General features: G+C 38.2%; 1 protein-coding gene across 1 annotated transcript in view; it reads left to right on the top strand.

Annotated features, from left to right (window-relative positions):
- Nucleotides 1-14,723, top strand: part of DIP2B (DIP2 disco-interacting protein 2 homolog B (Drosophila)) — a 303,253-nt gene that overhangs the window by 242,726 nt on the left and 45,804 nt on the right. Inside the window, exons 11-19 of the mRNA XM_006900236.1 lie at nucleotides 1,426-1,549; nucleotides 2,148-2,257; nucleotides 5,514-5,616; nucleotides 6,894-6,958; nucleotides 9,393-9,486; nucleotides 9,943-10,062; nucleotides 11,804-11,918; nucleotides 13,627-13,766; nucleotides 13,914-14,050. Of these exons, the coding sequence (XP_006900298.1) occupies nucleotides 1,426-1,549; nucleotides 2,148-2,257; nucleotides 5,514-5,616; nucleotides 6,894-6,958; nucleotides 9,393-9,486; nucleotides 9,943-10,062; nucleotides 11,804-11,918; nucleotides 13,627-13,766; nucleotides 13,914-14,050 (1,008 nt within the window). The remainder of the gene's footprint in view (nucleotides 1-1,425; nucleotides 1,550-2,147; nucleotides 2,258-5,513; nucleotides 5,617-6,893; nucleotides 6,959-9,392; nucleotides 9,487-9,942; nucleotides 10,063-11,803; nucleotides 11,919-13,626; nucleotides 13,767-13,913; nucleotides 14,051-14,723) is intronic.

The raw sequence follows: 14,723 nt of genomic DNA, 5'->3' as shown, positions 1-14,723 counted from the left end.
GATGGCATGTTAGGACTACAGATTGTAGGGTTTTATTCTGACAACAAAGCAGTTCCCCCAAAAGGAGATCATGGAGCAAAACTTCTGTATTTGATCAATAAGATTTCTCTGGGATCTTTTAGACTGTAATTTTCTCATGTTATGTATTATTGAAAGTCAGTCTCAAAGGAGAATATAGTAGAGGATAGGGATTTATAAGAAAAAATATATTTTCTTGTAAATGAGTAAAAACCAAATTGGTAATCCATTTAAAGCTGTAGTTGATGTGATGTTGTTGTTGTTGTTGTTAGGTGCCATCAAGTTGAGTACAACTCAGAGAGTGACCCTATGAACAAAAGATCTGAAACTAGTCCTGTCCTGTGCCCCCCTGACACTTCCTGACACAAAAAAGCCCATTGCAGCAGTCAGCTTGTCAGTCTACTGGGTTGAGGTTGGAAGGGCACTTGGCGAACCCTCCACCCTTCCCAACATCATGTCCCACTCCAAGCAACATGTCCAAAGTATGTTAGGTGAAGCCTCATCATTCTTGCTTACAAAGAACACTCTGGCGACACCCTATCTAAGACATACCTATTTATTTTCTTGGCCATTTATAGAATATTTAGTGCTTTTCTCCAATACTACCTCTCAAAGGTGTCAATTCTTTTTCTGTCATCTTTATACATTTTCCAGGTCTCAGATGCATAGCTAGTAATTGTAAAGATCATGGCCTGAATCAGGTGCACCTAAGTTCTCAAACTGACATCACTATTCTTCAATAATTTGAAAGATCCCTAACTGAAGATTTTCCTATTACAATGCATTTAGTATCCTGTAATTAGTCAGGAAATCATGGGGCTCTTTTAAAATTATTAAATGGACAGTATATGTGTTATTTTATGATAGTACTAACAATAATGTTTTAATGGAAGTATTTAGACAGTACCTTTTATAGTTTTGCTGTTGTGAAGTTTATACCCTTTAAGATAGGAAAAAGAAAGAAAGATTTGGGCACAGCAAACAAATGAATATTTGTTTTCATTGTAAATTTGGATATTTGGTCTCCATTTTCATTATTCATTGTATTCTGACCTGAATTGCTTAGTGTTTAGATTTGGGAGTCAGGTTAGGGACACTTTAGCCACACTATCCTTTATATCATTTTGCCTTAGATTAAAAAGGATCAGTTCTCACCTTTGAGTCACATTTGAGTTTATATTTAGCAATGCTAGCTTAATAAAATACTTGATTTATGCTCAAGAGATTAGCATATTATTGAAATTATTTGAAAGAACATTATTGTCACTGAATTATTATAATTGCCAAATCCCAGTAGGGTTCCATGAATGTCATCACATAGTAGTGCCAATGCATTACTGTTAGGTTTGAGGGCATAGGTGTGCTCACTTGCTCTTCCCTACTGTGTTCATTATCTTTCCTCCACAGGATGCTGGAGGTCAACAGATTGGTTTCTTGCTAGGAAGCTGTGGCATTGCTTTAGCTCTTACCAGTGAAGTTTGTCTAAAGGGGCTTCCAAAAACCCAGAATGGAGAAATTGTCCAATTCAAAGGTTAGTAATAGTTGTATCTGAATTATTAGCCAAAAATTAAAGCTGGTGCTTTCATGAATCTTATAGTTTAATACTTTACATATTTTAAATTGTTTACTCTCACAGTCTTATGAAGTAGGTACCATTATTATCCCCATTTTACAGGTGAGGAAAACTGAAACACAGGTTAAGTAACTTACCCAAAGTCACAGCTAATAAATGCAGAGCAGCAATTTGAACCCATATCTGTCTGATTCCACAGCCCACACCCTTAACCATTATGCTGATGGTTGGAAAAAGCTACCACTCTGTACACTAAAGCTAAATGTAGAGACAGAGGATAGACCACTAGCCCCAGTGGACTTCCACTGCCAAATGGACCTCCCAATTGTTGAGGTAATTTCAAGGCCTGGAATTAGCATGTGGAACGATTTTATTTTTGAAAGAAGGTATAATTGTCTGGTGATGTATCACTGAAAAGTAATAAAAGTATTTTACTGATTGTAAAATTACCTCAGATTTTATAGTATGATCTTCTTGATATTTGAAATGACCAGTTCAGTGTGAACTCTTTCCTGGTGGCTTAGACAATTCAATTTTTACTTTGGGTTTGATATAGGTTGGCCTCGTCTCAAATGGGTTGTAACAGATTCCAAGTATCTTTCAAAGCCACCCAAGGACTGGCAGCCACACATCTCACCTGCTGGTACAGAGCCGGCATACATTGAGGTAAGGCCTGAGGCTGGAAAACACACATTCTGGCCTTTCCTTGACATGGTTGCCATCTTACAAAATGGAAAATGAACTTTTTCCATTTAATGTTATTAGATCCTCTTGCTGTGTTAGATTTTACTGTTAACTTGTAAAATGCCCTATAGTGGACTTTGCCTTGTAATTATTTTTACCTAAGTACATGTTTAAAAGAGCAAAGAAATTGATCCTTGCTATATAAGAAAGTTATGAAAGCTATTAGAGAAATAGAAAATGTTAATACATGTTTTACTGGCAGAAAAATAGCTGGTTTGGTTTGGTTTGGTTTGGTTTGGTTTGAAGTCAGGGCTGAGAGTAGTCAAGAGAGCAGAGAAACGAGGGAAGAGAGCAAGAAGAAACATTTAGTATTAAAGGTTAGTGCAGGAACATGAATCATTGGTAACGCCATCGACTTGTGAGACTGGCTTGCTTATGCCAGGCACCAGGCTGAGTGGTTTTTTTTTAAATAACATTTTTTGTTTTGATTGTTATTTTGCTGAAAGTTTACAGAAAAGTTAGATTTTTATTCATTCACTGTTCACTTTTTTAAAAAAACGTTCATTCATTGTGGCACAGGTACCTCCCTCCCGCCCCTCAGTCCTCTTTGCAGTATACCTCTTATTCTGGGCTATTGTCATACATATGATGCCTAATCATATATTCCTTTTAAGCAGTTCTTTTCCTTTGTCTGTTCCAATGCAATGTTAATTATCTATCTACTCTTATCTTATTCTCCTCCCAACCCCCCATGTCAGACCTGCTTTATTACAGTGGTGCTATGCAGTATAGGCTGAGTGGTTTAAATGCATTATTTCATTCAGTTGTCACAAGTAACCTGTGAAGAGGGCACTATTATTAAGCCTTTTTTATAAATAAGGAGACTAAAAATGTAAACCAATTTATATAATTGACCAATAGTGACATGACTCAAAAGTGGCAGAACTAGAACTTAAACTCAGATTTGTCTGACTCTGAAAAGTATATGCTTCAAAACTCTGCATCTTGCTTAAGAGATATTAATAAATGCTTAATGACACTTGGGTAAATTAATGAAAATACAAGTCAATTAATTTTAAAAAGAAAATATTTAGAGAGTGGGAGAAGTCCTATTGAGATAATAAGTATAGATAATTCTTAATGTAATTTGGCCATGAAAGAGAAGAGAATAATATAGTACCTTTGATAAATGATAAGGAAATGTTGGGTAAAGACAGGATTGTTCCTAAAGATGGAACATATCTAAATATGATGAAATGAAAGACAAGTAAATAGACATTTAAAATACCAAATTTAGTGATCAATTCTTAGTCCATATCCTCTCTCGTGGATGACATGATTCATCACTCCATGTTCTTTAAAACTATAGAACTTATATAGGTTCTATGTTCATTGGCTTCCTGAGCCCTCACTCTCAATTTTGCCTCACTGATCACTCCCCCTCTATTTATTGGGTTTTCCTACAAGATGAAGAGCCTCAGGGATCAGTCATCAGATCATTTCTTCACTTACTTTCACATCCAGCTCAATATTGTTTGTATGGACTCAGTTCCCAAATTTTTATCTCCAGGCTAGTATCTCTCCCCTGAAATGCATGCTTGAATACCCAGGTGATCTCTCATCTCCAGTGCATGTTTAGTGAGGATTTTAAACTTTAAAGGTTGAACCAAGCTCTTGATTTCCCCGCTCAAAGTCCTCCTACCTCAGTGTTCCTTCCTCAGTAGGTGGATCCTTTCCTCTAGTTGCTCAGTTGAAAACCCCTAATTCTTCAATGACAGTGTTGTAAGATCTTCCTTCTTTTTTTAAAAAAAAATACGGAACGCTTCACGAATTTGCGTGTCATCCTTGCGCAGGGGCCATGCTAATCTTCTCTGTATCGTTCCAATTTTAGTATATGTGCTGCCGAAGCGAGCACAAGATCTTCCTTCTAAACTAATCCAGAATCCACTACTTTTCACCACATCACCCTACCTACCACCTTTGATTCTCGCCTCCTTCATCTATTCTGTGATTTACCCTAAAATAGGTTCTTCCCTGCTGTTTCTTCTTCCACCTTTGCAGCCTTTTTTTTTTTTGCAGTCTTTTTTCTTTTAAACAGCTAGAGCGAATTTAGTGAAACGTAAGTTAGAACCCTATAACCTTTTTTAGTCTTGCTTGGAGTACATGCTAAAGTCCTTACAAAGGCCCGTAAGACCATTTGTGATCTCTAATCTCATTCCTTGTCATTTTTACCTTCACTCACCACATGGCAGCTGCTCTGAACTCCTTGATATTTTTCTGCTGCTTCAGGCCTTGGCTCCTTCTGTTTTTCTGCCAGAAATGCACTTCCTGTCGGAGTGCACTACACCACTGGAAATTCTAGGATACATAGGATGCACAGTTACTTAGCTTCTGGCTTGTTGTTGTTATGTGCAGTAGGATCAGAACCAACCTCTAGCTCACCCTCCAGAGGGTTTTCAAAGGGTGTAAATCACACAGGAGGAGACTGCTCGTCTTACTCCTGAGAAGTATCTGGTAGATTCGAAGCAGTTGTTGGTTTGGCAGTATAGCTTCTCACCCACTAGGCAACTAGAGCTCTCTACCCCTTTTGTAGAATTAGGGAGAATTTTTTTTAAGGATATGAAATCTGTTTGCCAAAAAGGAGAAAGGGTCAAGGAAAGGACAAGTCAAATGCTGCAGAAAGGTCTGATAAGATCAAGTATTCACAATACCCTTTGAATTTAGCAATCAGAAAGTTAAATGTTCCTGCTATATGAACTTGAGTGGAACATTGAGGGTAAAAGCAAACTTATACTTTAAATAGGTCTCTGCCTTTCAGACAGGGAGCTTTCCATACACAGGAACCACTTCTTATACCCTTTACCTGGCTAGCACTGTGCTTGATGAGTATGTGATGCTGTGCTTATATTAATGCAGCTCAGCTCACCAGTTTGTTTTAGCTTTTGTAGCACTGATTTCACATTGATGACTAATTAAACTTTTAACTCTTTTTCACACACATAACTGTTGAGCTTTGCCCTTACCCACTCCTATCCTTGTGTGATTAAAGCTTGTGACCCAAATGCATAGCCTTAAATCATCATATAATAAACATGTTAAGTTCATCCCAGTTTATCTGGATTTTCTTTTTTGGGGGGGTGGGGGACCAGGTGGGTGGGAGGAGTCTTAAAATGCCATCTCTGAATTGCATTTGAAATAACCCATATTATTGTGTTTCTGTACTTTTTTCCCCCCCTAGTATAAGACAAGCAAAGAAGGGAGTGTAATGGGAGTTACAGTGTCCCGGCTTGCAATGCTGTCTCACTGCCAAGCTCTGTCCCAGGCCTGCAATTATTCTGAAGGTCAGACTTTATCCCATGACTGCTCTCATTGTTTAGCGTCAGATATATGTGGCTGTGAGGAGAGTGCTCAGTGATTGGATTCCATTTAATGACCAAATTAAGGGTGAAATGTTCCAAGACACATTCTTGGCTTACTTTTGTTTTCTTTTTTTTTTTACAAATATGCTGTAATTTAAAAGAACTAACATTCTGAGCAAACCAAATATGTAAAGCATGATTTGTAGAGTGCAGAAATAGAAAACCCTAATTAAAACCATGTGTTTATTAGCTGCAGAATGCCAGGTGTCCTTGTCTTTCCATGTGTCTAGGATCCCACAGCTCAGCTTTTCATGGCAAAAGAAATTTAGCTACCAAGAAGCATAAATTAAGACACAATAAAGTATTTTGTGTGGTTGAACTCTCGATGATGTTGAGAGATATATATTGTGTAATGACTAATCACATTAGAATGTTGTTTGCCATACTAATTTTTTTAGTGCTTTATTTTCCTTGGTAAAGGAAACAAGTTAATGCATGTTCATTGTAAAGCAGCATTTTTGTCTGGTTAAAATATATTGGAAATTAAGTATCTAATAATAGAGATTGATTACATTATAATATATTCCTATAATGGCTTGTATCTAAGGGGCTCAGAGTCATCTTGAATTTTAAGCACATGTAGAAATTGTTTAAATTTCCCTTCAAGGGTAAATACCAATTTTGTTGTGTTAGTTATCTCTATTAACTATGCCTGTTATTGTTTATAGGTAGATACATACACACCTATGTTATCTGTCTATACATGCACACACATATAGCAGTATTTTATATTTTCTCTTGGAAGTATAATTTTTTACATGCATTTAAAAGTTTCTAAAAGAAGCACATTTTTTTCCTAATTAGGAAAAAATAGCATCTCTTTTGAAAACCATGCCAAGTTATAAAGATTTTCTTTATATGCTGTGACCACATTGACCTGTGATCAGGTACCCACCAGTTTGAGGGGACTTTGACACAATTAAAAATCTGAGAGCTTTTAGGTGAGCTCTGGTGGCCTAGTGGCAGGAAACTGCACTGCAATCCCAGAAGTGCACGGTTCAAATCCACCAGATGCTCTGCTGAAGAAGGAGGAACAGTCGCCTCCTGTACCAGTCAGATCCAATTTGATGGTACACGCATTAAAAAAAAAAAATCTGAGAGCTTTTAGTCATTTCTTTAGAAGGACCGAGTATTATAGTAAGGGTCATGATTTTTCCTCTTAATAATGATTTTTATAAAACTTTTTTCCTTTATTGTAGGGGAAACAGTAGTAAATGTTTTAGACTTCAAGAAGGATACCGGACTGTGGCATGGCATGTTTGCGGTAAGCTACCCAGAATTAAGCCCATAAATAGAAATTGTGCTTAAGATTAAGATCAGTATGCATCTTTCAGAGCTTGTTTAGAAATCACTAAAAGATCAGTAATATTTTCCATAGGAATTTGATTTTATAATGCAAGTAGTAATTTTTTAAAAATAGATTATTTCTGTTTTTTTCTTCGTTGTGTTTTTGTACATATCTTTTATGTGGGGACACAAGTTAGGATAAAAGTTTTAAAACTTCTAGAGTAGCACAAAACCTAAAATATGTTGTCAATGACAATATATTTTACTTATGGTAAAAAGAAAGGACAAGCATGTTAGAGATTGACCTCTTTTGTAGTCAGAGGGTTACATAAATAAATTTATAATTTGATCACTATGGCAAATAATATCTAAACTTTCTATTGGACAAAACCTTTTGTCGAATGACTGTCACATGTAACCTGTGTACTACTACTAAGGAGTAGAGCAACGAGGCAGGTGATGATAGTTTCCGAAGAAAAGAACCTGTGACATGCTCTAAGAGTTAGACTGATGAATTCGTTCCAGCTGAGGGCTTTGAGTAGATTTTATGGAAGCGTTGTCAGGTAAGTTGGACTCTGAAAGGGTGCTCCCTTAACCATACAGAGATTTTATAGGGGTATCAGTAGAGAGGAGCCTTCTGAGTAAGAAGAGCTACCATCTGCATTGTGCTCATTAGTCAAGAAAAAGCAAAATTCTGGAGTTGAAAAGGACTCTAAAAAGCATTTAGACCAACCCTTTGTGCATTTCAGGAGTCTGAGAAAGAGTAGAAAATGAAACATGAGGAAGAGGGGAGATCTGTCACTCGGGACTCCTCTTCCTCAATTGTTGTTGTTATGTGCTGTTGGGTTGCCTGCGACTCATAGCAACTCTGTGTACGGCAGCTCTGATGCCTACCCTGTTCTGAGCCAGTCTCACTGACTCTCACACATCTACCCCTATTGCCCCAGTTACTGTATCAATTCATTTCATCCAGGGGGCCTTTCTTTCCCCCAATTAGTAAGAACTTTACTCCTTTCATATACCTCCTCTTTAACTCTTTTCTGAACCCTTCATACTACCTTTTTGTTTTGTGGGGATTTTGTTTACTTGTATTATTGTTAATATAGGAGAGGAGTCAAGGGAAATTTCCTTTTGTGACTAAAGAGAAGAATTAATTGTAAGCAATAGTCTTTCTCTGAAATAAAAATGTTGTCACCATGAACAGGAATCTGGGCCATTTAGGTAGTGAAGAATGAATGGTCAGTCTAAATAGCAGGACTTGGTTACTTTCCAAGGCCGGTCTCTTTAAGAGAGGGTCCTAAACTCTGCTTGGTTTGGAGATCAGGAAAGATAGAAGATTGCATGATCCTTCAGTTTATTCAGCTTTATCTCCCCAAACACCTAACAGGTCTGGGCAGAATCTCCTGTAGGGAACAAGGGAACTTTGAGTTCTTGCTTTGTGTAATATGCAGCCCTCTGTGGTATGTGGCAAGCACAAGCATGATGAAAGCACTCAGTGGTTTGGAGGGCAGTATCTGTTACAATTTAAACAGTTTACACCCCAATACCACTTTTCTGTATCTTCCCCAGAAAAATACCCAGGGAAGCACATGCAAAGATATTCTTTGCAATATTGCATGTAATAGCAAAAAAACTTGTAAATCATAGAGAAGTGTGTAATGGCATAAACTGTCCTATGGGATAGTATGCAGCAGTGCAAAAGATGATATAAATATAGATTTAGTTTTTAAATCATTTAAGTTAGGGGATAAAAGTAAGTTTCATATACATACTATGAGGACTTTAAAGACACTTTCTATTTCTGTTGGGATAAACGTATAAAGGTATAGGGGGGAAAAGCTGGAAGGATTCATTCTGAATTCTTAATAATAATTACCTGGGTACAGAGAAGGGAATAAGAGAACCAGATATCAAAAGTAACTTGGCAGGGAGCTCTGGTGGCCTAGTGGTAAGGAGCTGCAACTACAATCCCAGAGGCGCACGGTTCGAATCCACCAGATGCTCTGCAGGGGAAGGAGGGACAATCTCCTCCTGTACCAGTCAGATCTGATTTGATGGTACACTCACACAAAAACAATAAAATAAAATAAAAAAAAGTAAAACACTTAAAAAAAAAGGTAACTTGGCGGGGGGGCACCCACAATATACAAATGATGAAATATAATGTAAAGATTATATAAAAGGCAATGCACATGCGTGAAACACAATGTATATGAAAGATAAAAATATTAATAAAAATGTATTCAAGGGGAAAAAAGTGCCTAAAGCCTTATAGCCAGTGTTTTTAATCTTTTTTCAAAGAGTATGTATTTGAATAGTATAGAAGTAAAATGATAACATATCAGTTCTGTTTTAAAATGCTAATAGTTTATTAGGTATTGATTGCATCTTTATCTTTCTTTGCTTTTCAGAATATAATGAATAAGATGCATACAATTAGTGTACCCTATTCTGTAATGAAGACCTGTCCTCTCTCTTGGGTCCAGCGAGTGCATACCCATAAAGGTAGTCACACAGAGCATCTGTGTTTTAATTATGTGGCTGAATTAAGATCGCAAGGATTTCCCCATTGCTCACTGATGCTTAACAAATTTTAGCATTCAGTAGCTGTAGAATTACATGTCTCGCATATTTCATTTGCCTTGGCATCCTTCTTAAGAATTGAAATGAATTGTCCTAAATTACTGTTAGATAAACTGCGTGTTTTGGTATTCAGAGTTCCCTTGGCGGGAGTACTGTGGCTGGCCCAGAGGTCGCAGTGAGAAAACAGTTGTGTGTGTGCAGTTACCCAAATGTGGATCTTGTTTCCTCAGAATACCTGGCATAATTTCTTTGAAACCTTTCTGTTTTAAGTGAAACCTGATTCCTAAAAGAAGGGAAACTTTTTTTTTTTTAAGAAGGGAAACTATTTTATTGCCACATAGTAAACGTCTATTAACCTTATTCCTCTTGCATTTGTAGCCAAGGTGGCATTAGTAAAATGCCGAGACTTGCACTGGGCTATGATGGCACATCGAGACCAAAGAGACGTGAGCTTGGGTTCTCTCCGAATGCTAATCGTGACCGATGGGGCTAATCCCTGTGAGTATTGCTGGCTGGTGTGTGGGTCTGAGAATATGCTTTCCTTTGATTGGTTAGCCCACGCCCATCTATCTGTAAGCTTTTTTGAAAACATCTTTAATTATATGTAATTCGTATATCAGTCTAAGGCCCTGTGTGCATAAAGTATTGAACTACTGACTGAAAGGTTGCCAGTTCAAGCCCACCTCAAGATGTGGCAGAACTAAGGCCTCGCAAACTATTTTTCAAAGGTCAGAGTAGAATGGTTCTCTACACACTTGCTGCTACTAGGAATTGGAATTGACTGGATTACAACTGACAACAATAGTATTCACTCCCACTCCTTTTGTCAGTGGGTTTAGTATATTCACAGAGTTATACAGTCTCATCATCATGATCTAAGTTTAGAACATTTTCTTGACCCTAAATGAAAACCCCATACCCATGAGTAGTTACTCTCCATTTCTTGCCCACTGTCTACCAGCCTTAGGCAACCGTTAATATACCTTGTCTCTATAAATTTGCTTGCTCTTTGAGCTGTGGTGCTGGAGAAGAGTACTGAGAATACCATGGACTGCTAGGAAAACAAATAGATTTGTCCTGGAGAGGGTTAAACCGGGTGGCTCCTGGGAGGCAAGGATTCTGAGGCTCCGTCTAACTTACTTTGGACATGTAGTGAGGAGAGACCGGTCCTTGGAGAGGGACATCATGCTTGGGAGGGTGGAGGGACGGCGCAGGAGAGGAAGGCCCTCTATGAGGTGGATTGATTCAGTCAGTGACTGGGATAATTGGGATGGGAGTGTCAGAGACAGTGCGATTGGCACAGGACAGAGCGGAGTTTAGGGCTGTTGTACATAGGGTCGCTATGAGTCGCAGGCGACTCGACGGCACATAACAACAACAACTGTAAATTTCCTCTATATGGAATCATGTAGCATATGGTCTTTTGTGTCTGCCTTCCCACACTTAGTGTAATACTTGCAGGGCTCATCCTTGTTTAGTCATATCCCATTTCATGGACATCCTGTGGACGTGATGAGTCCCTAAGCTTTTCCAGTTATTCCTTCTTGCTCATTTATTGACATAATTTTTCTCTATAATGTAACTGTGTGTCCTTAGAAAAGGGAGCAATGTGAAAGTAATGATGTAATCAAGTGTCTGGATTGTGTAAATTCTTCAGCAGCAATTCATAGGTATATGCAAAAGTTTTTAGAGGCCTTTCTGTGTTACCTGCTTATTCCCACAAGCACAAAAACCCTTAGCCTCCCCACAGCAGAATTAGTTAAAGTAACAGATACTTTGCTAGTTAGTCACAAGTAGATTTTTATCAATGGTCACACGATCATTCTTATTTAAAACACAAACATGCCATTGATCTTAATAAGAAAAATGTTAGTGTAGCACCTACGAGAGTGGAACTAAGCCAGTGTTGAGGTGTAGTGGGTGTGACTATTACTTTAGGGATAGTTGCTGTTGTTATAAACTGCCTGCAGTATTACCTGTGATAGTGATTTGTTGGTTTGCTAGGAGCAACCTCTTATTTCAAGTTGTAACTTCTTCTCATTGCTTGGATGAGCATTAATTTGTCCTTGGAATACATCAAGCCATCTCACAGACATAGTGAAATATTTGTGTGGAATTAATAATGTGCAGTGAGAGCGCTCATGAGAAACAAATGTGTTGACTCTCTGCTGTCTACCAGTTTCCTGCAGTAATGAAATCACAATTTCCACCCTAACGTTGGTCTGTTCCAACTCCGTAGGGTCTGTGTCATCCTGTGATGCTTTCCTGAGTCTATTCCAAAGCCATGGACTAAAACCTGAGGCCATCTGTCCTTGTGCTACATCGGCTGAAGCTATGACTGTGGCAATTCGCAGGTACTGTGATACTATTGATAGATCTTACAACTCTGAGAAAATGGTGCTAATTTTCTGCTTCATAAGCCCTAAAGTGACAATTACTTTGTAAAATAGTTCAAAGCATCTCATTTCGTTTTCCCACTGTTACTCTAAATGGTAACTGGTAGTGGAATATTTAATTATTCTTGTCTCATATTTCTGAATTAGTTTTCTTTTTCCCTGTGCTGTTTTATTCTTTAGAATCCTTAATTAGACTGTTGTTGATTGTAGCTTAGATAAAGATAAGGAAAAGTACATTTAAAGTACACCAAATACCAAAGTCTTATTCTTGTTTTTCTAAATCATAAAAACCCTGCCTTTTATAGAATCTTTTTTTAACCCCCTCTATCTGTCCTGATGATAAAAATATACATCGAAAACATGAACCCATATAGCAAGTTTTACATGTATAGTTAATTGACAAGAGGTTAGTCTATCATTCTCACCATCTCTACTCATGTTATTTCACCACCATTGAATTGGACTCTCTGTCCCTTAAAGTTCTCTGTGCTAGGCCCAATGTTGTCAGTTTGATCTCATATAGATAATTCTTTAAAAGAGCTAACTAAATGCTCAAAGCAAACATTCCTTATTGTCGAGCTGCTTTTGAGTTTAAAAATTACTTCTTAGGATAGTCTGGCTCAAGGTTTAAAAATCATTTCTAGGCAATAGATTTGGTTGTTCACCTGGTCTCAATGGATGTAATAAGTCTGATTTTCATGAAAAGATAAGGTTCTGTTACAAATTTCCCCCTGCCTTTTGTTCAGGATCATCTATTGGATCACAACTAGATATTCTTTTTTTAAATAAAAACCAACACCAAACAACCAAAAAAACAAAACACCCACCTTTTCATTGTTCTTTGAATAAAACCTTGCAAATCAGTTTTCCATTTACTCAGGCATTCATATAGATCCTGCTTTAAGACATTAGTTATTGTTTCCACATTGAAACAACATTCTTCCCACTCTTTCCCTCTGATTCTTGTTTTCATTCATCCTTCTATCATATCATTTCATTCCTCCTGAGCTTTCCCCCTGGACAAATACTACCCCTTTAATCTTTTTATGAGATACTGGCCTAAAGACCAAGTGCCTCTCCAGCTGAATTGTTCATTTGATAAGCCTGTCTATTGTTTGGCTGAATGTCAAGACACAGAATAAGGACGATAGTCTCATGACTTCCACCAGTCTCTGTTTGATTCGTAAGCATAGTCATTTTTATTACATTTGAAGGTTTTTTGATGTTTTTCTCCCACTCTGTCCTGAACCCTTCATTGTAGTCCCTTTTAGATTGCACGCCTAGATATTGACTTTCTTTAACTGACAGAAAGTTGACTGCGCTTTGAATATGTGAATCTGATTAATTTAGCATATTCTTTGGAGAGAAAATAGGAACATTTTTGGTCTAAGCCAGAGGAAATTTGCTTTTTCTTTTTTTTTTTTTAAATTTTATTATTTTTGTGTGCGTGTATTGTCAAATCAGATCTGACTGGTACAAGAGGAGATTGTCCCTCCTTCCCCGGCAGAGCATCTGGTGGATTTGAACCATTTGCCTCTGGGATTGTAGTTGCAGCTCCTTGCCACTAGGCCACCAGAGCTCCCCGAAATTTGCTTTTTCTATATGCTTATATTTTTTCTCTGACACCACTTAATTTGCTAAACTTGATGGGTTTATTTTCTTTTAGGCCTGGAGTTCCTGGGGCCCCTTTGCCAGGAAGGGCCATTCTCTCAATGAATGGCTTGAGCTATGGGGTGATACGGGTCAATACTGAAGATAAAAATTCAGCACTGACGGTCCAGGATGTGGGACATGTAATGCCTGGTGGTAAGTGCTAAGGAACACCATATGGCTTTTCAGAAAGATTTGATATAACACTTATTGAAACTTCACTGGATTCAAAATTGGGAAGGTGACATTTTGCAAAAGCTTTCCAGGATCTCTGACCCTGACCTTTTATTTTCTGTGCATTAGGGATGATGTGCATTGTGAAACCAGATGGCCCTCCCCAGCTCTGCAGAACAGATGAAATTGGTGAAATCTGTGTCAGCTCCCGGACAGGTGGCATGATGTACTTTGGGCTTGCTGGTGTGACCAAAAATACATTTGAGGTACATGATAGTGCTGTTTTACAGGGAGAGTGTTTGGTTTGGTCAGAGCATTACCAGGAAACCAGCTGACTGAAGTTGAGAGTGCTCATTCTAGAGTTAGACTCCCTGAATTTGAATCCTTTCTCTGCCACTTACTAGCTACCTTTGGGTGAACTGCTTATCTCTCCCCATTTTCTTAACTATAATATGACAGTAGACGCTTTGGTGGCCTAATGGTAAGGAGTTGTGCTGCCAACACTAAGACACCCAGTTTGAATCCACCAGCTGCTCTGTGGAAGAAAGATGGGCAGTTTCCTCCCATAGGATTTAGAGCCTTTGAAAACATCTGGACACCAGCAAAGAAGCACAATAAAGTAGTGCATCTGTCAGGACCAGAGATTCTTAGACTAGGCAGACTAGGGCCTGCAGGAGCAGCAGCCACAGCAGAGAACCAGAGACCTGATGTGAGATGTAGGGGGCCTGGGAATGCTGGCCCAGGGAACCAGAACTAGAAGTCTTTGCCTTTGTTTTTTGGGCAATTGGTGTGGGGAGGAGAGTCATAAGTGGCATAGCTGAGAGCTTTGTAACACTCTCCTAAAGCCACAAGGCTCAAAGTTGAGGTGTCTGTGAGCACATTTCAAAAGCTGTCCTTACTGTATTGTTACTAACCTGAATTATAAAGTTTTGACTTCCC

Source organism: Elephantulus edwardii, unplaced genomic scaffold (assembly GCF_000299155.1).
Source record: "Elephantulus edwardii isolate Elephantulus edwardi_28Jun2011 unplaced genomic scaffold, EleEdw1.0 scaffold00278, whole genome shotgun sequence".
Taxonomy (NCBI): Eukaryota; Metazoa; Chordata; class Mammalia; order Macroscelidea; family Macroscelididae; genus Elephantulus; species Elephantulus edwardii.
This window is presented reverse-complemented; position numbering and strand designations above follow the sequence as displayed.